This window comes from Vidua chalybeata, chromosome 1, assembly GCF_026979565.1.
Source record: "Vidua chalybeata isolate OUT-0048 chromosome 1, bVidCha1 merged haplotype, whole genome shotgun sequence".
Lineage (NCBI taxonomy): Eukaryota > Metazoa > Chordata > Aves > Passeriformes > Viduidae > Vidua > Vidua chalybeata.
Genome location: NC_071530.1, coordinates 40,015,671 through 40,040,705, shown reverse-complemented (window position 1 = coordinate 40,040,705; position 25,035 = coordinate 40,015,671). Strand labels below are relative to the sequence as shown.

The following is a 25,035-nucleotide window of genomic DNA, read 5'->3' as shown; positions in this document are numbered from 1 at the left end:
TCTCACAACATAAAAGCAAACTGTTTTTTTAGCGGCAAAGGAAACTCCTGTTAGTTTTAAATTAGTCTTGAACAGCACAGCTGCTCTCCCCTGTAGATCTACATTAGACTTGTTGAATCAGCTTGCTTTTATTCCCTGTAACAGAGGTCCTGATCTTCAACTTAGATTTATTCTTGCTTTGTTTTGACCTTGGTGGAGGAACAAAAGCTGTGGTTTTGGCAGATGAGGTTACATGCGATGATCTTTCGCCCTACTGTAACAACAGAGCATCCATTGCCTTTCATCTCTGCCTCTGGCTTGTGGGGAGGAAAAAAAAATTAAAAAGAGTACAAATGTAAAATGTTACACCATGTCTCACTAGCTCTTCAGCTGTGTGCAGGTGTAACTTCTCAAGAAGCTGGAAAGAGTTTGAAGAATGGGAATTGGATAGGCTCCTTTGCTGAGGACTACTTGGAGCAAGTTGGGGGCAGCTCCCACTAAAAGTCACTGATTTTTACTGCTTTGGTACAGCCTTATTTTGAATGATGGCAGGGAGTGCAGTGAGCCTCAGAAAAGGGAGAAAAGTGGGCTTTTAGTGGTTGCCTGCTTGTGGAGATGCCCAGTGGTGCTGGAAGAGCAGGTGCTGGCAGGGAGCACATCTGCACCCTTGCCAGACAAAAGTGGAGTGCTGTGCCCGGTTCTGGGTTCCTCAGTACAAGAAAAACAAGGAGCTACTGGAAAGGGTCAGTGGAGGCCCCTCAGGGGTCTCTCTTTTAAGAAGAGACTGTGGGAGCTGGGCCTGTTTAGTCTAGAGAAGAGACAACTGGGAGGGAATCTCCTTAGTGCATATAAATATTTCAAATGTGGATGCCAAGAGGATAGTGCCAGAGATAGTACAGGGACCAATGGCCATAAACTAAAACACGGGAAGTTTCACCTCAACATGGGGAAGAACTTCTCTACACTGAGGGGGGAGCACTGGAACTGGCTGACCAGGGAGATCGTGGAGTTTCCTTCTCTGAAGGAATTCCAAACCCACCTGGACGCGTTAATGTAGCACTGTTCGTGGTGACCCTGCCTTGGCAGGGGGCTGGGCCTGGATGATTTCTAAAGGTCCCTTCCATCTCCAACAATTCCGTGACTCTGCCACACCGTTCCAGGGGGAAACGCCGACCCGCAACAGCTGCCAGGCCGCTCGGGTGGCAGCCCCACCAGCGGCCGGGCGGAGCCAGCTCTCGGCCGCGCTTGCCGAAGTGCCCGGCTGGGCGGGGCGGCGGCCCGCTTGCACGCCGGGATTTGCAGTCCGCCCTCCCTCCTCCCTGCCCGGTCAGGCGGCGGGGCCGCCTCTCTCCTTCCGGGAGCGGCGCGCACCCGTTGGCGGGGACGGACAGCGGCGTTTATTGACTTCCTCGAAGGCGGCGGGGGCGGCGCCGAGCCCCGGGAATTCCCCGCGGTGGCGGAGGCCGAAACCGCGGCCGGGCCGGCGGAGTGGGGGCGATGGGCGCCCGAAGGGGCCCGAGCGGAGACCGCGAGGGACGGCGCTGCCTCCCCGCCGAGCTGAGCGCCCGCCGCTGACCGCTCGGCCGAGCGGGGCCCGGACAGGTTGGTCGCGGCGCGGGGGGGAACGCGGGGCGGCCCCGGCCGGGGTTTCCTGGGGGTGCTGGGAAGCTTCTGCCCCGTGGAAGAGGAGCGACTCTCCCTGGGAAAAGAGGCTGGTCTTTCGTTTCTCCCCTTAAAATAGAGTCATTCTCGTAGAAGCCCAGAGTTCAACCTCCCTGCCAAGGCAGGGTCACCTCGAGCAGGTGACAGGTGACACAGGAACGCGTGCAGGTGGGTTTTGATTGACTCCAGAGAGGGAGACTCCACGCCCTCCCTGGTCAGCCTGTTCCAGTGCTCTACCTCCTTCATATAAAGTTCTTCCTCATGTTGAAGTGGAACTTCCTGAGTTTCAATGGGAGCAGCCTATCAATCTTGTGCCGTGTCCCTGCCCAGTCACACTTGGCCGGAATAAGGAGTCATCCCGTGGGGGGACAGTGAGCAAGGCTTACAGGTACCGCTACCAAGCTGGGGCTGGGCCTCGGGCAGGCTGTTAGGCTGGTTACAAAGCTGCCTCTGATGAAGTTGATAAACTGGGTGGGTTCTTGGAGCTGCAGTTTGTGCCTTGGTACAGAAGAGTCTGGCAAAGGAAATGAGCAAAGTAGGACTATGGGTGTGAAAACAGAAGCACGATGGAGTATTGGAGCTGACAGGAGTACAGGTGCTGCAGGAAGTGTTAATTTGGAAGAAGGAAGTGCAGATGAGCATTGAGGTAGTTGTGTATGCTAGTGGTGCTTTAAACTTTTAAGAAAATGCCTCTTAAAATCCTGGTGTTTCACCTGGTAGGGAATATACCCTTATCTCCTTAAATAAATTGGTCCCCTAGCAACTTAGAAGTGAGTATCAGCTGTTCCAGTGAGTGCTTTTAGGAGTTTTTTGTTTCTTAAGGAATCCTTTCATTTCCCCACTGCCCTTCTCTGTATGTATGCAGTAAAATCAGTGTGCTGGAAACAGTCTCTGGAAAAAGTGGAGTTAGGGGAGAATTATTGCCAGGACAGTAAAGTCTGCTCTGGACTCCAAAGGTCAGTTTCTCTTCTGAGACAATTTCCTGGGAGATGATGTTATGAGCTATGGGAAACTCATAATTTCCTGGATAGGGGTGTATGATCACATGCTTCTGCTGCTAATAATTCAAGTTATCTATTCCAACATCTATTTTAGAATTTTAGTAACTCTACTGGAATTACTGTAGAAACCAAAAGAAATCAAAGATTATGACTACTTTTTGTTCTTTGAATAATTAGTGTTTAATAACAGGACTTTTGTTAGAAGTGTTTATCAGATATTTGCCCTATAGCTTAAGTAGATTATTATAGCCGCAAATTTTAAGCAGAATTTTTTCATCTAAACTCTCAGTGAAGTCAGAAGGCAGAAAACACTGGTTGACTGAACTCTAGATTAGACTATATGAAGGGTTTAGCCACCTTCTCACTCCCAACACCTGTATTTTTTGCTAAAATTTATAATTACTCAGAACTTGTTTGCTGCATTTTCAGTTTAGAAAAGTGTGAGGTGACCATTGTCCAAGTACTAGCTAGGTTATGTTGTACAATGAAAATTAAATAGTAAAAAGTTTTTCAAAAGAGCAAAGAGGCTGAAGTGACATCTTTGTGCAGCAAAAATGGGTAATAAATTAGAGATAATTTTAAGATTGCCTAAATTTCAGCAAGTATTCTACTTTGGTTTTCAGTATATCTGTTTTCTATGTGACACTCAAAAGGTGGGGAAAGTGTGAAAATTATTGGTTAAATATATGAACAAACTGTACTTAGTGGACTCAGGGCAGAGAAATAGAGTAATTCCATCTCACAGCACTGGAAAATCATAGAGTTGCAAATGCAGTTACATTTGTTTGTCTTATTTCAATAGATGCATTGAATTGGACATTGTGCACTATAAAATGTTAAATGTGGGTTGCCTACTTAGGAAAGTGGAAACTCCCCTGTCACTACACATGCTGTCCATATCTGGTTTCTTTAGAACAGAATTCGAAGAAAAGAAGAGAACATGAAGGAAACAGGATAAAATGCAGTGTGGGTTTACCTTTTGATATGTTTTCATTCTTTCACAGGGATTTTCTATACAGAGGAAGTCTGACAGTCCATATTGAATAAAACAGTGATAATGAGATCCAGTTTGCTAAGATGGTAATGATAGGATTAGCAAAGGGGTCAGGATAGGGACCAGCTTGGTAGGAGTCAGTGGGGAGCTCTTCTGAAGGAGACTTCATATGTTGTGTCCATTATCCATGGTTCACGTTGGACTCAGTCTTATGTTTTTGCTAAATGTTTATACTATAATTGCATTAATTAACTAATTTACATGATTATATGATGTTTTTATGTGGAGTTTTTAGTGTATGAAATTGTAGATGCAACTAAAATTTGACAGGACCTTTGGGGAGAAGAAATTAAGCTTGAGAGGGTAAGTGAAGCATAAATGGCTTGAATATTTGAAGTCATCCACTTAGAAGCTGCTATGTGGAACTTAGGTTCAAATTACCAGGTTTATCTGAAATACTGCCATATAAATCTGAATATAGAATTTTAGAAGGCAGCCCAAATTGAAAAGGACCTGGGAAGATCATCTGGTCCCCCCTGTAAAAGGGAGCCTGGATGAGATTTGCTGGCATCCTGTCCAGTTGTGTCTTGGAAACATACAGATGTTGTGTTAGTGCGTTGCAGGATGACCAAGGGCCATCAGTGAGACTCACTTGCCTTCCACTAGCTGTATCAGGTGAGGCACATTTCCAGTTGAATTAAAAGTTAATGCAATTACAAAAAGCTTATCACTGAACTTGTGAACTTTCTGAATGGTAATTAATCTATTTAATTGAATAGAAGGAAACCTGTGATTGGGAGATAGGACTTGCTGTTTGGTTTACAAAAGAAGATATGAAAAAAAAATTCAAAACAAATCCTCTAAACTTTTGGAAATAGCTATTCCTTATAAACTTTTTGAAATGGGAATGAATGAACAGCAAAAGAAGGGTTTCAGTAACCTTTTAAGATACTTACATTTGGTGCTAGAAATATTTAACAGCCAAAAGCCATTTTGCTCCTACTTACCTTTGTTTGACGGTACTGCTTTTAATTACTTTCAACGTTAAATGCAATAGTTTAATAAACAGGATTATATGATGCTGAAAGGATAATATTTTATTGATTCCTACTTCTGGGTTTTTATTTTCTCCCTTTTCAGGTAGATGTCAGGGAAAGTTATTATTGTGACAGCATCCACAGAAGGGCAGATTGAATACATTACATTGAGGATGCATAAGGTTTGCAAATTAGCAGTGGAGGTACTGGAGTCTGACACTGTTCAGAGAAAGTAAAATTTATCAAGCGCTGTTGTCATAAAATGGGCTTTTTATTGCTTTTTTGGTCCTTGTGAGAGTAGATTATTTATTGTAAAAACCTTGAGATTGAAAAAAATTGCTTGGTGTACCTAAGGAGATTTTACTTGGCTTTTGTAGCTTACCCAGATGTTCAGGATAGATGAGCTACAGTGATCTGGTGTGTGAACTCAGACACAGTGAGTTTCCATTTCCTGAAGGCAATAAAACGAAAGTGCTCTGGAGGTCTGATATAGCTCACATGCTGACAGAGCACCGAGTACACTGAGAGGGCTGGGCTGTGCCTCTGGGCTCAGGGACTCTCTGGGAGGGTGCTGGGCCTGTGGACTTTGGCCACCGTTCATCCTTCCATATGGCCAAAGTAGCAGCTACTGAGATGTGTGTGTGAGCATTTTTATTACTCTTCAAAAATGGAGCAAGTATGTGTAAAAAGTGATGCCTTTCTCTGTAGAACAGTCTGTTCACAACTGGAATCAAAGAGAACCTAAGATTTCTGAAGGAGAGATGCAAAGTGATGGATGCTTAAAGAGACTGGAAGTCTTACTTGTTTTAACATCTTGTGTCATATGCTCCAAGTACTGTGTGGAGTTTTTGATGCTGGCTGCAAGAATTCTGTATTATTCCTTGTTGTGCTAAAGTATATTTTTTTAAAAAGAAGGAAAAAAGCCAATACATCATTTCTGAAGTTAAGGTGAGAGTTGTAACATGTTCACTCAGGATTCCTTTGGTTCAAAGGCATTTCTTGAATTTAAAGGGTTTTTTAATGTTTGCATGCGTATATGTATACTCTTCTCTGTAAGGCAAGATAAATCAGTACAAAAATTATGCTGTTGTTATCAACAGCTGGAAATTGTTCATACTACCATTATGAACTCAAACCCTTCTAGTCTGGAAGGCAAAGAGGAAAACAACCATCTTGAAATTATTTGCATTAGATACTTGGAAATATTTTGAAAACTCACTTATTCTCTTTCAAATCAACTGTTAGGCCAAAATGAGAATCTGCTTCATACTGGGAAAAATTTAATGTAATCCTGCTTTTACTATCTCTCCTTCTGATCCGAGAATAAGTTTAGCATTACAAACTACAGAGCTCTGTTTGTGCAGTGGTCTGTTTGCTATTAGAGCCTCTGCATCCCATGTTCCTCATATGTAGAATGTGTTTTATATTTAACTGCCCCCCATGGTGTTAATGACTAGTATTCATAAAACTCTTTAAAGAGAAAAGCAATGTTTCTGCCTAGCATTAGTAAGATATGGGAAAACATTATTTTGCTCAAAATATTCACTGTATTGAATCAAAGCTGTTCTATAACCTATGTTGAGCAACAAAAGTGGTTCCTGTTAATTCTTCTTTTCTTCACATTATGTGAAAGAAAACTTAAGTGGTGCCACCTCTTCAAACTCATTTGCTTATAAACAGGGAAAATAATTAGTCCTGCTAGAACTTAATACTGTTTCCTGTCAACAGTGTATTCAGGTTGGGTTTTTTGTTTGTTGGCTTTTAACCAGCAGTTAGTTAATACAAACAGTAGTACTGGTACTCATTGAATGTATTTTTTACATAAAGATTCAAGTCCTTTTAAGTAGGCTGTTTTGTGTGCAGATCATTCTAAAGTGTAAATGAAATATATTTATCACAGGCAAAATGCTTAGCTACTGTGCTGAAATAAAGGGAGTAAAAAGTACTAGGAAGACCTTTCTTGAGATAGGATGTATGGTAAATGGGATTTGCCTTAAGGACGCTGAGATGGACATCAATTGTATTCATGGAGATTAGCTTGTCAGTATATTACTTCAGATATTTTAGTGAGAAACCTTTCACTTGAACTGGTTACTGTAGGACAGATTATCTCATGAATTGCAGCTCAAGAGAGGTCAAAATTCACTCAGGTGTTTCAGAGTGTCAGCTCTGGGGCATTTTCAGCAGTGCATACAAGTGTGACTTTGAATTAGGAGAAGTCAAACAGATTAAAACAGGGCAGAAGTCTGTGGCTGAACTTGGTGAACTATCCTGAAAGCCCTTCTGGCATCCTTCTTCCAGATTTGAGGAGCTGTAACCTGTGGAATAATGAAAACACTTATTTGATTGTTGCTGTTAGTTCATATTTTTTAAAATGAGGTAGTATAGTACTGGGGAATCTAAATTTTGATTCCTGTCCTTGAGTGAAATTAAAGACTACAGCTGTAGATGGGGGCTTCTTACAGACATAGCCCTTTTTCTGTACTGAGGGTTTCTGTCTATCCTGACAGCAAAAAAAGCTGGGTGAGCTGTGCATTTCACCATGGCCTTTTATAGTACTGCTGATCTTGAACTGTTTAATGGCAGTTTGTCATCACTTAGTATGCAATACAGTTAGTAAAAAATGTGTATATTGGATTTTTTTTGGAGCTGTAACTTGGGTGTAGAAATTTAGAAAAGCATGCAAACAGAGTCCCTTTCAATTATGTGGAATTATATGCTTCTCTTCTAAATAATCTCCAATTCTGGCTTAGAGAGCAGCATCAGAAAACCCGAGTTGAATAATGTTATAAACTAAATGAGATCTTTCAAGTAAAAAAATGTTAGAGTAACTGGTCTTCCTAGCAGGTGCAGGTTAGGTGTGTACTTGAATTTATAAAATAGTATTTGTGTATGCTGAGTCTTATTTGGAAGGTGTTTCTCTCTTGGAAGCTCATGAAGGCGCTTTTAGTTAACAAAATGCAGAATAAATATGGTCTTGTTTTCCCATATTGCCATCTCCTGGTAGCACTGATGTGTGCAAGAAATAGGGAATGTATGATGTTCAGGTTTAGGAGCTATAGGAAAGCATGGGGACAAAGATCTGTGTTATGTACAAGGTCACAAATCTGCTGCTTTCTTTGAGAGATAATGATAAGCTGTGACACTTCTTGAACGACATTTGAGTCAAGTGTTCTGAGAAAAGATGTGTTGCCTTGAGAGGACAAACTCTTGGGAATTTGATGAGATGGGTGACAAGACTTGCAGAGCCTTTGGTGAAATGGGGGAGGATAAGCTGGTATGTTATGCTCATCTTGGAAGACAAAATGAGCAAGTCCTTCAGTCAGTTAATGCAGTTTGAATGATGTGGTACTTTTAGTCAAGGTCACCTTGTGCATGGAGGGATACTGTTCTTACAATGAAAAGGAAGCAAACCTTTCTTTAAGGTTTCTTTCTACTTAAATATCACAGAAATCACAGAATGTTCAAGGCAGAACAACAAACAAGGGGAAGCTTAGGCTACTTTTTTATCCGAATGCATCAAACAATGTGCAAGGCATCTATTCACCTCCTGAACATAACCATTAAAAGGAGTTCAGCTTTGGTTTGTAGTGTTCTTGTCTTTTTTTCACTGTTGAAAAACTCCACTGCTGTCTTATTTAGTAGAAATGAGCTGTCACAGGTTTTTATCATGTTGTCTAACTGGCTTGGAGTAAATTGAGACAAATGTGATAACAGTGCTATTGTTCAGCAGTAGCTGTACTACAGCTCTTCATAATGCTGCACTCTGAAAGCTTTCCAACATGGTGAGAGAAATTTGACCATACAGACAAGCTCCAGGGCTTTACTTCTTATAATCTATAAACAAATGGAAGTCTAGTTTGAATTCAAATAGCAAATACACAGTAGAAGCAGCAATTGTGGCCATTTTTTTTTTTTTTTTTTTTGCACTAATGCCTGCCTTTTCTGCAAGGTTCTGCTGATCAAGTCTGTTTTCTGTTGAAGTAAGTTTTTCCTGCAGGACAAAAAGCTGTCTTCATTATGCTCAGTTCTTTCATTCCAGCATTTCTGTTAGTTCTTTAGCTAATCATCAGGAACCTAAGGATTTGTTGAAGGGGAAAAATATAAAAGTCTGCTTTTTGTAGAAGTTACATCACTAGTTTGTTTAAAGGGAGGTGGTATTATCAGGCACTCTGTAGCATTTCTTAGTACTGCATAGGAATACAAGTAATCTTGATGTTCATAACTAAATGAGATGTGTCTTTTTTTGGTTGGTTGTTTTTGTGTTTTGGAGGTTGGCTTGTATTTAAATAAAGCCCTAAACTTGTTCCAGATAACTTGTGACTCTTAAGGAAAATACTTTTGGGGGTTTTCCACCTGTTGCTCAAGAAAATATATAGAATTTCTTTAAGATGGTATTTTCTTATTTAATGTTTTGCTGTGCCTGAATGATGTAGGTTGTAACAAAAACTCAGTGTAACATCTAATTTGATTTTGTCATTCAGGTGGATCTGCCTGGTATTTTAGAGTGACACTTTACTAATGATCAGATTATTGTCAATTTTCTCCACACATATTGAGGCAGGTCATGTTACTGTGCATGTTTTCCTTCTCATCATATTTTCAGTCAAAAATTACTGTAATTGTTGAGAAGGAGATTTTCTACTGTGACCAAGGAAAGAAGAACTACTCATGCAGTCTCTTTAAGGACAAATACAAGTGTAATTTAAGATTCTGTTTTAAAGTTTGGGAAAAATATATGTATTTGCATTCAACAATAAAGAGGCTTTGGCACTTGTGCTCAGGAACCACAGGATTTGGTTGATTTGTTAGAACTGTACTCTTTTACTGCTCAGTGCTGGCTTGCAAAAGCTCTGATCTAATATTCCTTTGGAGTTCAGATAGTTGGTACCAGCTAAATTCTACATTGGTGTTAAGACTCAATAAAAATGAATTTGAGGGTTCATACATCTTATAGGTACTCAAAATATTTACATCAAGTAACACTGAAATGTGTCTTTTCTAAACAGTGTATTTTCAAGGTGAAATTGATTTCAAGATTTTTCTGTGATATTAAGATACTTCCTGATTATTCAGTCTTGTCTTTCTAGACAGAAACACCCTGCAGTATTATTTTGGAAGGTTTTCAGACTCTTGATGAATTTGTCTTTGTGAAAACTTAGCACTTATATCTGTCTTTTTAACAGCTGTCATGGAGGAGTTGGTAGAGGATGACATCTGTATTTTGAACCATGAAAAAGCAGACAATGCTCACAAGAGAGACAGCGATATTCCTGTTCCATCCTATAGTGGAGATGAGTCTGTTGCCTCACACTTTGCACTTGTCACTGCATATGAAGATATCAAGAAACGACTGAAGGAGACAGAGAAGGAGAACTCCTTCTTAAAAAAAAAAGTGAGACTTTTAGAAGAGAAGGTAAGAAAATAGTTGATGTACCAGTTTCTGGTAGCAGCTTCTTTTTTGCTCCTGGCTGGATGGCAGAGAAAAGGTCAAGGACTTGAAATATACACTTGAAATAATTTCCGTGTTTAAAAGTTTTTATAAATAGTTTTATTTATTTAATTGAAATGCAGTTTGCTCTTCTGGTAGTGTAGTTGTGTCATACTGGCATTTTTGATTCTCACTGGGCACATGTATGATGCAATGCAAAGACAGCGGCTGATTCAGACAGATGTGTAGTTGCATAGAATTTGTCACTGTAGTTTGGGTGCCTCTTTATGGTGTTTATTAGCTTGGGCACATGTGACACAGTATTGTTGAACAGTGAGGTGCAAAGCTTCTAAATTATCAGAATCCAGGACATGTCTAGCAAAAGACTCTTGGGCTCAGTATACCAAAATGATAAGGAAAAATTGGTTGCTAGGAATATCCAGCTAGGTCTAGCTAATCACAGCCTCAAGCGTGAAATGCAAAATTACAATGCTTAACATAGATGTTGTCTGGCTGGCTTTTGATGCAGTAATTCTAAAATGTAAATGAATATTGGAATTTGTTTTATAGGCAGTTTCTTATGGCCATAAACTAGTGAAATTCATTAAAGCTAAAAATTGACCAGGGCACAGGTTTCTCTCTCCAAGTAAGGAAGGCCGTGATTAATGGTATATCCATTGTTCTGCACCAAGTGTCTTTGTACTGCAGAAGTTCTTGATTTTGGTAGATTGCTTTCTTATAGAAGATGCAAAGATAAATCCTAGTGTTACAGCTGAGACATCTTTTACAACTTTCTCCTAACTGTGCTACTGACTCTTAAAAGCTTTCCAAGTGTGTATTATTTTGTGGCATTGGAATAAAGAACTTGAGTCACATTTGGCACAGCTTTGAGACACTTATTTGGGAATTCTTGATGAAGACAGGATTGACTTTTTCTCAAAAAAGAAAACTATCTCAAGACTGTCTTTATATAAGGTTTGGGGGGATGTTGGGAATAGGAATAGAGCTTTCGACCTGAACCATGCTGAGTGTAACATCTTTTATGTTGTTACTCAAAATCACAATAAACAGGATTTGACCTTGGCAATTCCTTTTGTTTTGTGTCTTTTGGTTTGGCCTGGTTTAGCTTAATTCTCTTGAAGATGCTATTTTGTTTTCTGTAGAGAAAACTTTTTAGTATGTGAATACCATTAAAATGTTTCCATGAGGGAGAGGTATTAAGAAGGCCAAGACTGTTAATGACTTTCAGTCTTTGTCAATAGCTAATGTACCTGTATGCTTAAAAAATATATGGGGAGTTACTCCTTTGGTGTTTGTAATTTCAATGTGCGTGGAAGCTTCCAGAAAGCTTATTAAGACTTGTGTTCTATTTGAGTGGCTTTATGAGGGGGAGGAAAATATAAAGGACAAAATTTAAAAGGAGTCATACACATACAAAAAGAAAAAGCAAAGGGCAGGAGCTTCCTATCTCTGTGGCTTGTTTTCCCATACTTCCTTTCAAGCAAACACTTTAAAAGAGGAGATATTTAAGGTAGATATATGAATGTCAGTGCTTTGTTTTAGTATTTTTTTTGCATGACTCCTAATTTTAAGAAAATACGTGCTAATCTGTTGTGAATATCTGCAAGAGGTACACTTAAAGGAAGTGTGCAGGATAAAAAGAATGAAAAGCAAAATACAATACTTAATTAAAGCAAGAACTTTTTATATGAATGGATATAATTTGATGTAAGACTTCTTTTCTTTCTGTCATATTAAAAACACTGAATATATTTTAACTCTGTTCCCCTTTTTCTAGCAATCCAGTGGGTAGTGGTTATTCTGCCTTGCTTGTCTTTTGCCATAGCAGGCAGTGAGATGGTGGTGATCTGAAAGTTAATAGATATTTGTAAAATAATTCTGATTTGGCTTTTCTTACATAAATACACTGAAAGAAATCTTTATTTACATTATGGGGCATTTAAGAAATTATGGTTGGTTTCCTTTGAACTTTCTATATGTTGTGCCTTTATATGCTTAAAACTCCTTTGTCAAAAAGCAGTTTACATTTTTTCAGAGCCTGGAAAAAATATGATTAAGGGATTGTCAGTGGGAGTAATCATAACTTATGAATGGTTAAGTACTCATAAGAGTGAACTCATAGCAGTCTACTAGAAAGTATCTCTGACCATGGCAGGGGGGTTGGACTAGATGAGCTTTTAAATGTCCTCTTCCAACTCAAACTACTCTATGATTCCATAAATTAGGGAGCATTAAGTATTGTTAGAGATTTCCGAATTTGTAGACAGCCTTGGTTGCAGTTTCGGCAAAAACTTTGACCCATATCAGTGTATTTGATTAATTTGTTATCTAAACTGAAAAAAGGGCAAAGCTGTTAGATTAATATTGCAGGTTGTACCATTGCCTTTTTAAAGTTTTGCAGTTGCCAACACAACATACAAAACTTTTCACTTCTCCTGTGTGTTAAACATTCAGGTGCTTGGCTCCCGGCTGGAAGAGGAAGGCAGCTCAGTTGGGCGGGAACAAGTCAATAAGGCCTACCAAGCCTATCGAGAGGCCTGCATCGACCGTGATCATTTGAAAAGCAAACTGGAAAAAATGGTGTGTGCCTTTTTAATGGTTTCAATGCATGCTTTATCAGTACTACATAGTTAGTACATGTTTACTGTAGAATGAACTTTATATACTTAAGATCAGTGATGTTGGTTTTATCACTCTTTTAAAGTACATGACAATACTTTCCATAGAAATAACGATTTAAAGTACCTCCGTTTAATTACTGGGCTAGAATAATGCTAAAAAAAATCAAAGTAATATTTTTTGTTGTTGTATTTGTTTTAAAATATTGAATTGTCAGGCATGATAGAAAAATGCTTCACAAATTATTTTGGGTTGCGGTTTTTCTCCCCTCTGAAAATAGGCAAAAGAAAGTGCAGAATCCTTGAAAAACTTGAATGAACAGTTGCAATCTAAAGAAGTAGAGCTGTTACAGTTGAGAACTGAAGTGGAAACTCAGCAAGGTATGCATTTGGTACTTCATCTTAAGGTATGTTGAGGAGCTGTAGTGGTTATATTGTGATCTTGGGGCATGAAGAGGTTTAGCTCTATATAGGGGCAAGGTCAAGAGAGGCACGGACAGCAGTGAGGTACTTTGAACTTGTCTTCATTCTCATAAATGGTGACGCGTATATTCTGAGGCTGTTGTGTTCTTCCACCTTCGATGATTTACAAATTTGAGAAATGGGCATCACCTAACAGTTTATAGGCTGTGTCATGTACATCTCTGGACCCCACCACCTTTTCCTCAGAGCAGGACAGAGGCCTGTTAAAGTACAAAGATCACTCAGTCAATCCCACTTCCTCTGGCACCTGCAGAGGGTCCAGTATATTGCTTTGTCTTGCTGTTGGGATATGACAAATACAAGAGGATGTTGTATAGCAATAGCTGCTGTTGCCAACAGTTACTTAGATGACTGGGAAATGAGGGAAAATAGAAAGATGTTGGTTGTAGAGAGCTGGTGAAAAGAGGAAGGAGAAACTAACAGTATATCCTGGCGATTCCAAAAGTCCAAATCCAGCTTCTCTTAGTGCAGTTGTAAAGAGCACTCTGTATGTGATAGATGTGTAAAACAAAACACCATGGAAGAAAAGAACCCTTGATTAATTTTGTTACAAAAAAAAATGCCATCTGTATAAAGTTAGAGATATGGACTGACTTCAGAGTCTGTACAAATGCAGTCATTTGAAAGGTACTTTTGAGTATGGCTGTGCTTGGATTACTCTCCAAGAGGACCTTAAGCATCTAATGCACTACTTCAATTGCACAAATGTTTAAACCTAGAAAAACAAATTGCAGGTAGTGCTAGTATCACTGTTGAGGGCCTCATCATTTCAGGAGGTAAGAATTGCAGAGTTTGTACAGAGAGCTCTGAAAATGTGATGATTTCAATCCTATTTATAACTCAGTTTTACTCATAAGTAGACTCTGAGTACCTTGTTTGAAAAAAAAAGAATCAGTGTGACTTAAGGTTGTTTAAACTATTAAATCTGGAATAAGTGTACCACGCAGTTGAAGACTTGTGGGTTTTTTTCCTGTCATGTTCCTTCTTGCTGTCTCACTAATGCCCTGCTACTGATTTGATGGTAGCATCACTGTTACCATGTGAATTGCTTCAGTCTAACAAGATTTGTGTAACTTTATGCTTTCCCCTTTTGCTTTGATTGTATCTTTTGTTGTTCTGTGTGGAACTTCGCGATATTAAACTTTGGGAAAACTTAATGGTAAATGATGTAAAATGCAAATCTGAGGGTGAAAAGGCTCATGTTTTTGAAGCATGTAAGAAGTATGCAAGTTGGCATATATGATGTGTATTTGCCATAAAATTATTTTTTTTATTTCCAGTGCCTTTTTATGCTAGTACTTCCTATTTCTCTGTGTCAAATTTCCAGTGCATTCCTAGAAAGTAGGGCTTCATGCTTTAAACCCAGAAAATAGACCACCTCTGCCAACAATATTACCAGTGCTATATTTCCCTGTTGCCATAGACTCCAGTTTCTTCAGAATATGATGTTTTTGTAGAGCATGGGCTGATTGAAGATCATCTTGCATGTTGAGTTACATTCTTTGGACTGAGATTGGAATCTGATTGTCTTGTTTGTCTTCTTTACAGTGATAAAAAGTCTGAATTGTACTCAGGCTAACTGGGAATTGGAGAAGCTGAACAGTGACCTGAAAGTGCATAGTCTGGAACAGGATCTAGAAAAACTCAAGGAAGAGTGCAACAGTCTCAGGAAGGAGTTGCAAAATTCTAAGCAGCAGGTACCTTAATTTTTAAGGAATTTTTGTATTAATGGTTAGTTTTAAATCCAGTGGTCAATCAAAATCAAGGGTTAACAAAAATATGAAGCATACAATTGAATGAAAGATTAATGTCTTGGTAAAATTAACCTTAAATATTTTCATAGACCATCATTTTTCTTGGAAATAGGGACAGACTCTTCAGGGAAGTGTTCATGGTATCAATCCTGACCAAATTTAAGAAGTCTGGATGATGCTCTTAATTATAAAGTTTAGCTTTAGGTAGTCCTGTAATGAGCAGGGAATTGAACTTAATCCTTAAGGGTCACTTCTAACTGCAGATATTCTATGATTCTATACAGGTGAGATTTCCCAGCCATTGCCCATATAGCAAGACAAAGTAAAGCTTTATGATTTTTTTATAAGTAGCCACTGAAGTTCTATGTAAGCTGGGCTACTAAGAAAGTTCAGACAAAAGCTGGTCTCTATATATTTTTTTTTTTTTTTTTTAAACAACAACAGGATGCTCCATTGATGGCACAAAGTTTGTTTAAGGAGGTCTGGTGCTTTTCTTTAGGGTAGTTGCATGAAGCTTGTCAGGAAAGTACCTCTTTTGGCATCCTTCCTTGCCATTTCTGGGGCAGATATCTGTTCTGAGGGACACATTTTATAACCTAGGCGTTGTTGGGATCTCAAAAAGAAAATTAAGATAACAGTAACAAAAAGCAGTAAGTTATTGTCTAGTGCATTCTTCCTGCTTTCCATCTTACCTTTGATGAAAGGTACAGTGCCAGTCTCTAGGACTCTGCAGTCACATTGAAGTTACACAGTGAATGTAAAACACCTAAATGTGATTGTTTGAGGAGGCAGACTGTTTTAGATTCCTTATGGTCATTAATAATGATGATTATATAATCTGGAATCACACAGCATTTGAGTGAGTCTGCTTTATTTCCACTAGGTGGGGATAAAGCATATGAGGTGTTTAGTTAACTTCCCTTACTGTTGGTTATTTCACTTGGGTCTGGAGCTGTTTCAGCTGCTTTCAATAACTTGTAAAATCTGAAGGCTTGCTGTAACTTGTTTGAAGTTCTGGTGTCTTCAGGTAACTCTAGAACAGAGTAACAGCTGCATAAATAATTGCAGATTGTACAGTGAGAGTGAATGATGTCAGAGAGAAGAGACTAAAATAGCATTTGTAAGGAATACTGCATATTCCTGATACTGTTTAAATTATGTTTATGCCAGCAGCTTTTGTTGCACAGAACAAATACAGGGAACAGCTTTTTGTTTTGTTTTGGGGGGTTTTGTTACGGTGTTTTTTTGTTTGTCTTTCATATAATTTCTTCTTGATCCTGGTAACTGCTTAATACAGGAAATAAAAAAGTGCTTGTTTTCAAATGTGGATAATACAGTGCAACTTTTTTTTAAGCTATGAATTTAAATCTTTGGGAGATGGTGAGAAAGTTCAGGAGGGGAAAATGCAGTTAAGTGTGATCAATGGGCAATGACAAATCAGCATGTATTTTCATTATTATGGTAGTAATAATTACTGGTATCTTCATTATTATTTTCATTACATTAGCTAACATGTAATGAAAGTAAGTAATAATGAAAATGAAAACAGGAAAACATGTTTTCAAATGTCTTCTACCTTTAGGCAAGTGCACTTTCTATGTTTCTGTACTTTTAGATATTCTTACTGAAGTTTTACATTGTAGTTGATGCAGTGGGTACATTGTATTGACAAGTTGCTTGAAATATGTACAGACTGTCTTAAAGCCACTGTAAAGGGATCAAATCCATAACAGCTTTGGCTAGAGGGAATGATACGAAAGGAACATGGAAAGAAGGGATATGAAAGGGAGGGAGCTCATCACAAGTGAGGGTCTAACAGAAGCACAGCTAACAAAGTGAGCCCAATGTTTGATTTGTTAAACAGCCCTGGTAAATTCAGTGTGGCGGCTTATATGTGCAATTTTAAAGTAGTCTTTCAGACTGAAGAGATAAATTATGTCATAAAAGTAACTTGTGGAAGTAAATCTATACTGAAACAGTTTCCTTTAACTCAAAGATCTTTATATACTGTGACAGAGAGAGAACAAAAAGACTGTTTAAAAAGCAGAAATTGAGAGAGACTTTTCATGTCCATTTAAGAAAGTAATCAATCTCTAATTCTGAGAGTTCAGCTCTCAAAAAGAGAGTATGGAGGCGGCTGAGCAATGCCTTTGTATAAGTAGGTAGTTTAAGCATTTTTTTAGTGGAAATTCTTAGTAGAAGTCTTTTTTTTCCTTTTGAAACCCACTGCAGCTAATACAAATGAAGACTACTTTACTTTTGAATTTCAGTATCTGGCAAATTGGAGTTTCACTGCCTTTTTTTGAGAGAGAAAATGTGAAATCATGTTTATTCATTCTCTGTCTCCCCTTCACTCTGCTATGCAGGACCAGGCTCAAGAGGAAAATCCACTACATGGAGACCACCTTCAAAGGCAAGACATCCAGAGGTATGAAATATTTTATTTTCAGTTTACTGAGTTCAACTTCAGTTAGTTCAACAAGTAAATTATTCTTGAAATAACACACTCTTTAGGTGTGTTACATAATTTCATTGAAAGTCTAGGTATAGTTATTTAGCAAGATCATTGTACATTTTTTTCTTTGTGTTTGTAGTTCAGGATGATGATGATGACTATTTATATAGTTATGCCTGTTCGTGCACTTACAGCATTTTCCACCAGAGGGAAGAGTGGCCCTCCACAATGCCAGGCTTTAGTGCCATGGGCCTTGATGCTTCCTTGGATGTTGAAGAGACTTTTCAGCCACTGAAAGAGAACATACAGACACTTCCCATCATCTGTTCTCTGGTGCCAAATAAGTTTTAAAAAATTCATCCAAGCACTTTCCTTCTGGCTGGTGGCAGACACTTGAGCTGTCCTTATATTTGCCACTTCTGTGTTAAATATTGGACAGTTCTGGTTTGTCATAACTCAAGTTTTTGATCTTATTTTTTAGACCAAAACACAAGAGTTAAGGAAGTGTGGTTACCACATTAGCTTTAAAATTGTCATCTCTTAAGAGCTGAAAGAACCAAAAGGAGTCTGCAGTAGAAAGGCCACAGGTTTAGCTGACTTCTTGAAATACCAATTCTGAAAATTTTAACTTTCTATCTCTCAGAATTACTGACACTTAATACATTATTTAGTAAAATAACACCTGCCTGTGTTCTTTAGTAGAGCTTTCTGAATCTGTACATTTGTGTTCTGGGGAAGTATTTCTGTGGATAGAAGTTCTATTTCTTTGTTTTAAGGGAACTCTCTTAGTGTTGACTTGCATAATAGCTACTTCTCAGAGTCGTTTTGAACACATTTGTGCTTGATATTCAATGCAGGAATGATCCTATATTGCTATTTTTGAAGGATAGCATTACATACATTTATAAAGCTTATTAATTCTTACTCACCTCAATAGCTTGAGATACTGAGCTGTTTTACTGAGCCTTTTAGTGAATGTAGTGAGGAAGAAAAGAATTCTGGAAACTTTCATCCATTAAATTTGTCTTCAAAAATGTGTTCTGGTAGAATGTTAAGCATTAAAAAAGCATTAAATCATTGAATTCATGTTTAAGTTGAAGTAACTACATCCTTATGTCTTTGAACACTAAGTTAATTATTAATCAACAGAAATGTAATAGTCAGTGAGCCTTTGCTAGAAATTTTACCAAGAAACATATGGTAATGCTGACTTTTCTTCTTTTTCCTCTTAATTTTCTTACCAGTTATTAACCTGAAACATCAGTGTTGGAACACTGTTGCTAAATATGTTTCTTGTATTATGCTGTCTTAGAGAATGTGGAAAAAATGGAACACCATTTTTTACACTGTGTGATAAGGCAATGTATTAACATAAATTGGAGGCCTTGAATATGAAAGAGTATGGTTTATATTTTAGATTGGACTCTGTGTGTATGCTCAATTTGGGTCTCAGGTATTTAGTCTGAATTCAGTGTAGCAGTATGCACGGTGTAAGACCAAATACTGGTCTTTGATTATTTGAAATTACAATCAATCAATATTACTAGGCTCATAATATGTGTTGGGGTATGTGGTCATTTATTGAAAGGTATTCACAGTTAACACTCTGCCTTTTCTATAACCTGGTGTCACTTTAAAGGAAGTATTCCTTTGAGATGACTAATTTTATTGGAAGATGGTTAGTTTCAGATACTGAAATGAAAAGTATGCTTCATATTTCTTTCCTTTGGAGAGTTTAAATTATTATTATTTTTACCTAGTATGTCAATATATAATTCATTGTATATTGCAATAGGCAAGAATCAAATTAAATGCAGAGGTCCATCCGTTTCAGGTAATTCTCGGTACTGTTCAGTCCATTTACAGTTATGGTACTGTAACAAAATTTGCAGAACAATTTATTAACAGTCAACACTTGATAGACATGTTAAGAGGCTGCTTTAAAGGCAGCAATATTTAACTTGTAATAAATTTTTGTTTTGAAAGTTTGCAACAAACATACTGGGACCTGAAGAGAGAAATGTCCAATTTGCATGTAGTGACTGACAAGCAAGTTGAGATCCTACAAAAACTGAAAAGGAACCCACCAGGAGCCAAGAAAGGCAAGTCAGTGTTTGCAATAAGAGACCTTACAAACACAAACCATTGATTCAAGTTGTAGCATTTTAAAAATAAACCAGCTATCATATCTTATCAGAATCTCATCAATTGAAGCTGATAAGCTAGACTGTGTTATGGTTCCAGCTTCCTCATTTTCTGCTTTTGCTTCTGTTTCATACTGGTCAACTTCACACATAAAGGTGTTGCTGATGTGTTTTTTCTTCAGTACTGTATTCTGTTCCCCTTGTGGCTTTTTTCTCAGTCAAGTGTTGCTTATGTGCACAAGGCTGAGGTGTTAAGTTTACTCGTATTTGACCTTTTACCACAACTACTTCATATTAGGGGGAAGAAAATCTTTTTGCAAATGCAGTCTTATTTTCCCAGTACAGAATATATGAAGTATTAATTTGGCAACATTTCAAAATCAGACTTTAAAAGACTGAAATTCCTTATGGTTCCCTATTTCTTTATATTGTATTCAGAAAAGGTGTCTTTTTCTAACAAGATGCTACACAGTGTGACATTTTCTGCAAGTCAGAATACTGGGGAAACAAAACTGCCTTAAATAATTTTAAGGGTTAAATATTTTTCACATAAAGTATTTAAAATTTCTGTGAGCACTTCATCAGACAGTTCTTCTGTTCCATACGTATGTTTCTCTCAAGACAAATGCTAGACTATCAGTCAAACAAACTGGTAAATAGTTAATTTTCTTTGCTTTCTGCTCACTTCAATTGTGGTCTTTACTGTGCTCAGACTATTGGTGGAAGACAGTGAACTTGGTTACAATGTACTGGTGACAGTCTCTGATGTCCCTGTCCATTACCAGATCAAGACATTTTGTTTCTAAACAGCTCAGTGAGGTAATGACAGGATTCACCTCCCGAGCAGTCCCTGCCTTTGTGGTCAGCAGTGACTAATGATCACTTTGTCTCTGGTACTTGGCTGATACAAACTGTCAACCCATTTTGTAGACTTGGCCATATTGTTACCAGGTGAGTCTGTGTTCCTAAAATTCTAAAACACGTTTGTCAGATAGCTTCAGCAGAGAAACTGGGAACTAAATGAGTCTAAATAATCTTAGATCTGTTTGATGTGATCATAAACAGTCCTTACTTTTAATTTGGAGTTACCGGTCTTGCCACTACACAACTACTGATTTTTCTTTCCTCCTTGCTGAGGAGACTCATTTTCTGCAGTTCTTAGGCAGTTTCTTCCACAGCCATAGAAGGCATTCTTGATTGATCAGGAAACAGTGGACTTTTGCCTTTTCATCTGTAGACTTCTTTCAGTAATTTTTCAGAAGTATGTGAGAGTGAACAGGTCTGATCTTGGTCATCAGCACACTTATGAATGCAATACAGATATATCTTTGCTTATATTTATAGACAAATCTTGGCTGATGGAAAATATGGGTACAATTGACTGAAGCCTTCCACTTCCTATACCTCTAGTGACTTTTGGCATCTATAGACCAGCTGCCATTGTCGGAGATGCATTAATTCTGCAGAACACGTGTTCATTACTTTGTGTGGGACATGAGCAGTATAAGTTAACATGTCGATTCTACTTAGAATGTAGAGAGGCATTTTATTTATGTTATGTATGGAGGCATTTTCAACAAATGTGTGTGCTTGTGTGTTTTCTGTTTATTTTTTTCTTTTTTTTTTTTCTGGTTGGGTTTTTTTTTTGTGGTTTTGCTTGTTTTTTAAGTTTCTTTTTGTTTGGGTTTTTTTTTTTGTACATTTTCAATCTGTTTTCAGTGGATTCAATTTTTCTTGAACTTCTAAAGGTCTGTGGGCCTCAAATTACATTTTACACCTGCCAGCACAAAGATGCCAAATCCAGTGCCTTAGCATGTCTTTCAGACACCATGCCCATGCTATTGGAGAGTGGTTTGGGCTGACATCCATAAATATTAATTTATTATAACAAACAGAAGTTGTATTCTTTGACCAAGATACTTCTTTTTCTGTCCCTTAAGAACTAAAGTTAAAAATTGCAATTGATGCTCAAGATAAACAGCTGCTCTAGAAAACTCTGTGTAAGATGTGAGTTTTAACTCGGGAAGTATTAATCTACTCTGATTACATGTTTATGTACATTTTCACTACAAAACCTGCTTGTATTTGGCCATATGTTCAGATGTGTGTTGAAGGTGCAGCTCTTCCATTTCAGGTAGATCCTGTTCTGTTTCAAAATCCTCCCCTGCCTAACAGTTTAAAGCTCCTCTGGAATGTCACATGGCTGAACATTGCAGTCTGTCACTTTAATTTTGAAAGTCAGACAAAAGAACCTGTGAACACCACGTGTTTCCATCTCACTGCTTCATGGGCAGTGAGAATTTGGGTTCTGGATGGCATGAGAATACAACTTGTTAAAGAATCAGTAGAATAGGAAGCAGCATTCAGTCTTCTGCATCTGGCTGATTTCTCCAAGCATGTGAAAATGGTCTCTGTTTCAGCATTCATTTCAGTCTGGTCAGAAAGATCCATCCGTTTATCTGTGTTGAAATGGGAGTTGAGAAATATTCTTGGAGTTGTGTGTGTTTTAGACACTGATTTCAGGATTTTGGGTTCATCTTGAGACTGGTGAGGGTAGTATGTTGTTTTTAGCTTTCAAGTAGTTATTGAATATGGTCCAAAAACTTGTGGCTTGAAGAAACTGTGTTTAACATCCCTGCTAAACTGTAGTACACTTGGAGTACATGAAAAATGCATTAGATAATGTAATTTTAAAAATATTTTTTTATCTTCTTCCTTCAGCTGCCTGTACTGCACCAGTGCAATGTGTTGACTTGAACATTTCAAAGGTGAATTTGACATCTGGGGTAGGCTATAAAAACCTCTCACAAAACGATAAAGCCCTCAGCAATGCTGTGTCTTCCCCTCTGCTGAGAAATGCCCGTGTCCCATCAGAAAGGGTGACCCTACACGCTTGGACAGATGAGAGACCAATTCCAGCTGATGGCAAAACGTTCCAGGAACACCATTCCTATGGAAAGAGCTCTCTGGAAGATAATTCCTGGGTATTCCCAAGTCCTCCAAAGCCCAATGAGAATATGTTTTGGGAAATGAAAAATAATCCAACTTTGTTAAACTCTCCAGCAGATTACCTGGATCAGTGTAATCAAAACTGTCTGCACAAGAGTTAAACAACTTTTAGGATGAACTGAGGCATTTTTGGAGTGATTCTGAATAGGCACCTTAATGCTCAAACTTTTAAGGAGAGAAAACAAATTGCTTGAAATGTTCTTTCTTTATTTTTAATTCTAGTTCCAAATCAGAAAGCCTAGTCTTCCTCTGCTGTAAATCAGGAGCGAGTTCCTTGATGTTAAAGCTGTGCTGGTATAATGTAAATACAAAGAAATCTAGCATGAGGCCTAGATAGTCTTGTACTGCAAATGACATACATTTGCTAAAGGTTACACTGAAAAGTGAGTTTGTGGAATAAAACAAAATAATCCAGTTCTGTATTTGTTTGCTATTTGTATATTATCAAGAAAATACTTGGTATCCAGTGTTAGAACTTGTACCAGGTCTGAGCTTTTATTTTGACAGTGTTCTTTTTCAGAATAAGAGATAACATGAAGAATTGGATTCTCTCTTCCTTCCTCCTTTCAATTAGCTTTGATTCCTCTGGTTTGTAAATGAATTTTTCTGTAATATTTAACTAAGAAAGGTGAGTTTGGTTTTTTTTTTTTTTAACCTTGATTTATATGAGATAGTTGCAAGAGAAAAACCACCCTTAGGCTATCCTGTTTCAATTGCCTCATTTAGGGCTTGATTGTGAATGGTGAAGGACCGTAAGTAATGCTGCTGCTGAACACTGTGAATCCTGGAGGTTCAGCTTGTTTCCCTCAGTTCCTGCTGAAGGAAGCTGCTGTAACTGCACAAGGATGCTGCCACAGACCCAGTGTGCTCACAGTGTAGTTTTTCATATTGTGCCTCCTTTGCACAGCACCACAATTCTGACTCTTCATTCCTGTGGTGGTGAAGGCTACTAATATTTCTTTTGTTAAAGAAACAAAGCCTTAATTTAATCAGACTTGGTGTTGTTGCATTGTTGATATACAAATATAAGTATTTTTGTGGTGTTTTTAGTATGCCACTGAGAACCAGAGCTACTGGAATTTCAACTACCTGCTTTATAGATTATGGGTCTCTAGGCACTCCTTTTTCATTTTTTTTCCTCTTAAGGCCATGAACTGTTTCTAGACAAATACAATTTATGCTTTTTTTTTTTTTTTTTGTAAAATTCTCTGCTTCATATCTGGCTTAATACAACAGGGTTAAGTGAAATGTCTTGAGTGCTCAAAATGTTGAAGAAAAATGCATTGTATTTTAGATCCATGATACCTAACTTGTAATGGGCAGGAAGATATTTAATACTGAATACGCTCTTTACAAATGTGTGGGTGGGTGAAGTATTCAGCTTCACAGATCCAGCTTAACATCAAAGTAATAAAAATTAATTTCACAGCTGTTTAGTAGCTAATTATCTTAAGATTGCTTGCAAATACATGGGGAAGCTCTGGCTGTAGCACAGCCATAGTAATGATGCGCTGTAGAAGTGTTACAAGGGTGCTACGTGACCTGTGTGGTTCCAGACCCTGTACAGTGAGTACTTCAGATAGAGCCCATCTTTCACTTTGTCGATCGAAGGCAAAAAATGCCTTCCAGATACCTTCTCCTGTAGTACAAACAGCATACATAAACAATGTTTCCCATTCACCAGATATTGTTTTTATCTTTCTATTATCTTGCTCACGTATACTGGCTTGTCTGTGATTAATGGAAATGGTGTCAGATGCGGGAATTTATTCTGACCAATGAGCACAGCTGACTCAGGGGAGTACAATCTCTTGGAAAGTAATAGAACAAAACCCAATATGCATAAAACAAATCTAAGTCACTAGGCTTTAGCTGATAGAACCAACTACCTATGTAATAACAAAGAAAGCATTTCTCATGTGGCTGCATAAGCTATATGGTACCTAGTTCTAATGTAGTTTACTTTTGGGATCCCCCACCTCAACATTACAGAGGTTTTTTATTAAGGAATGTAATATTCAACAGGCATTAACATGTTTTGTGCAATGAAGGAATTCTACTGTGTAAGATATTAAATAAATTTATTTTTGTTTGAAATTGGTTTCACTAACAAATCTCCTTTCTGTATCTGGCACAAATTTTTTTGCGGAAGTTTTAATTCCTTTATTGTGTATAACTGTTATTCCAAATACAAGCAATTAGGTTTGAGGTTCATCACTTTGACTCAAGGGAAAAAAACAGCCATCTGCTGTAGCCTGCTTCAGCATCTTCTGGGAGAAGTATCCTCCTGGATGTTGAAACCTGAAGGATTTAGTTGACTTTGACTACTGTGTCAAAAGGTTCCCAGTCACCTTGTCCTGTATGAAATTAAGATTTTCTGTGCAGAGCCTGAGAATTTGCAGGTTTTGCATTTGACCCTTGGTTTATATTGTGGTCCTTCCCAGGGT

At 38.0% G+C, this 25,035-nt stretch overlaps 1 protein-coding gene across 2 annotated transcripts; it reads left to right on the top strand.

Annotated features, from left to right (window-relative positions):
- Positions 1 to 1,024: 1,024 nt before the first annotated feature.
- Positions 1,025 to 24,689, top strand: AZI2 (5-azacytidine induced 2). Of its 2 annotated transcripts, none has more exons than XM_053938187.1 (8): positions 1,025 to 1,581; positions 9,860 to 10,089; positions 12,580 to 12,705; positions 13,025 to 13,124; positions 14,775 to 14,923; positions 17,347 to 17,408; positions 19,422 to 19,537; positions 22,301 to 24,689. In XM_053938187.1, the coding sequence occupies exons 1-8, from the start codon at positions 1,080 to 1,082 to the stop codon at positions 22,687 to 22,689; spliced, it is 1,674 nt and encodes a 557-aa protein (XP_053794162.1). In that variant the 5' UTR covers positions 1,025 to 1,079; the 3' UTR covers positions 22,690 to 24,689. The 2 variants fall into 2 exon arrangements, with proteins under 2 accessions (XP_053794162.1, XP_053794171.1); XM_053938196.1 differs by lacking the exon at positions 1,025 to 1,581 and adding an exon at positions 1,712 to 1,809.
- The last annotated feature ends 346 nt before the right edge of the window (positions 24,690 to 25,035 follow it).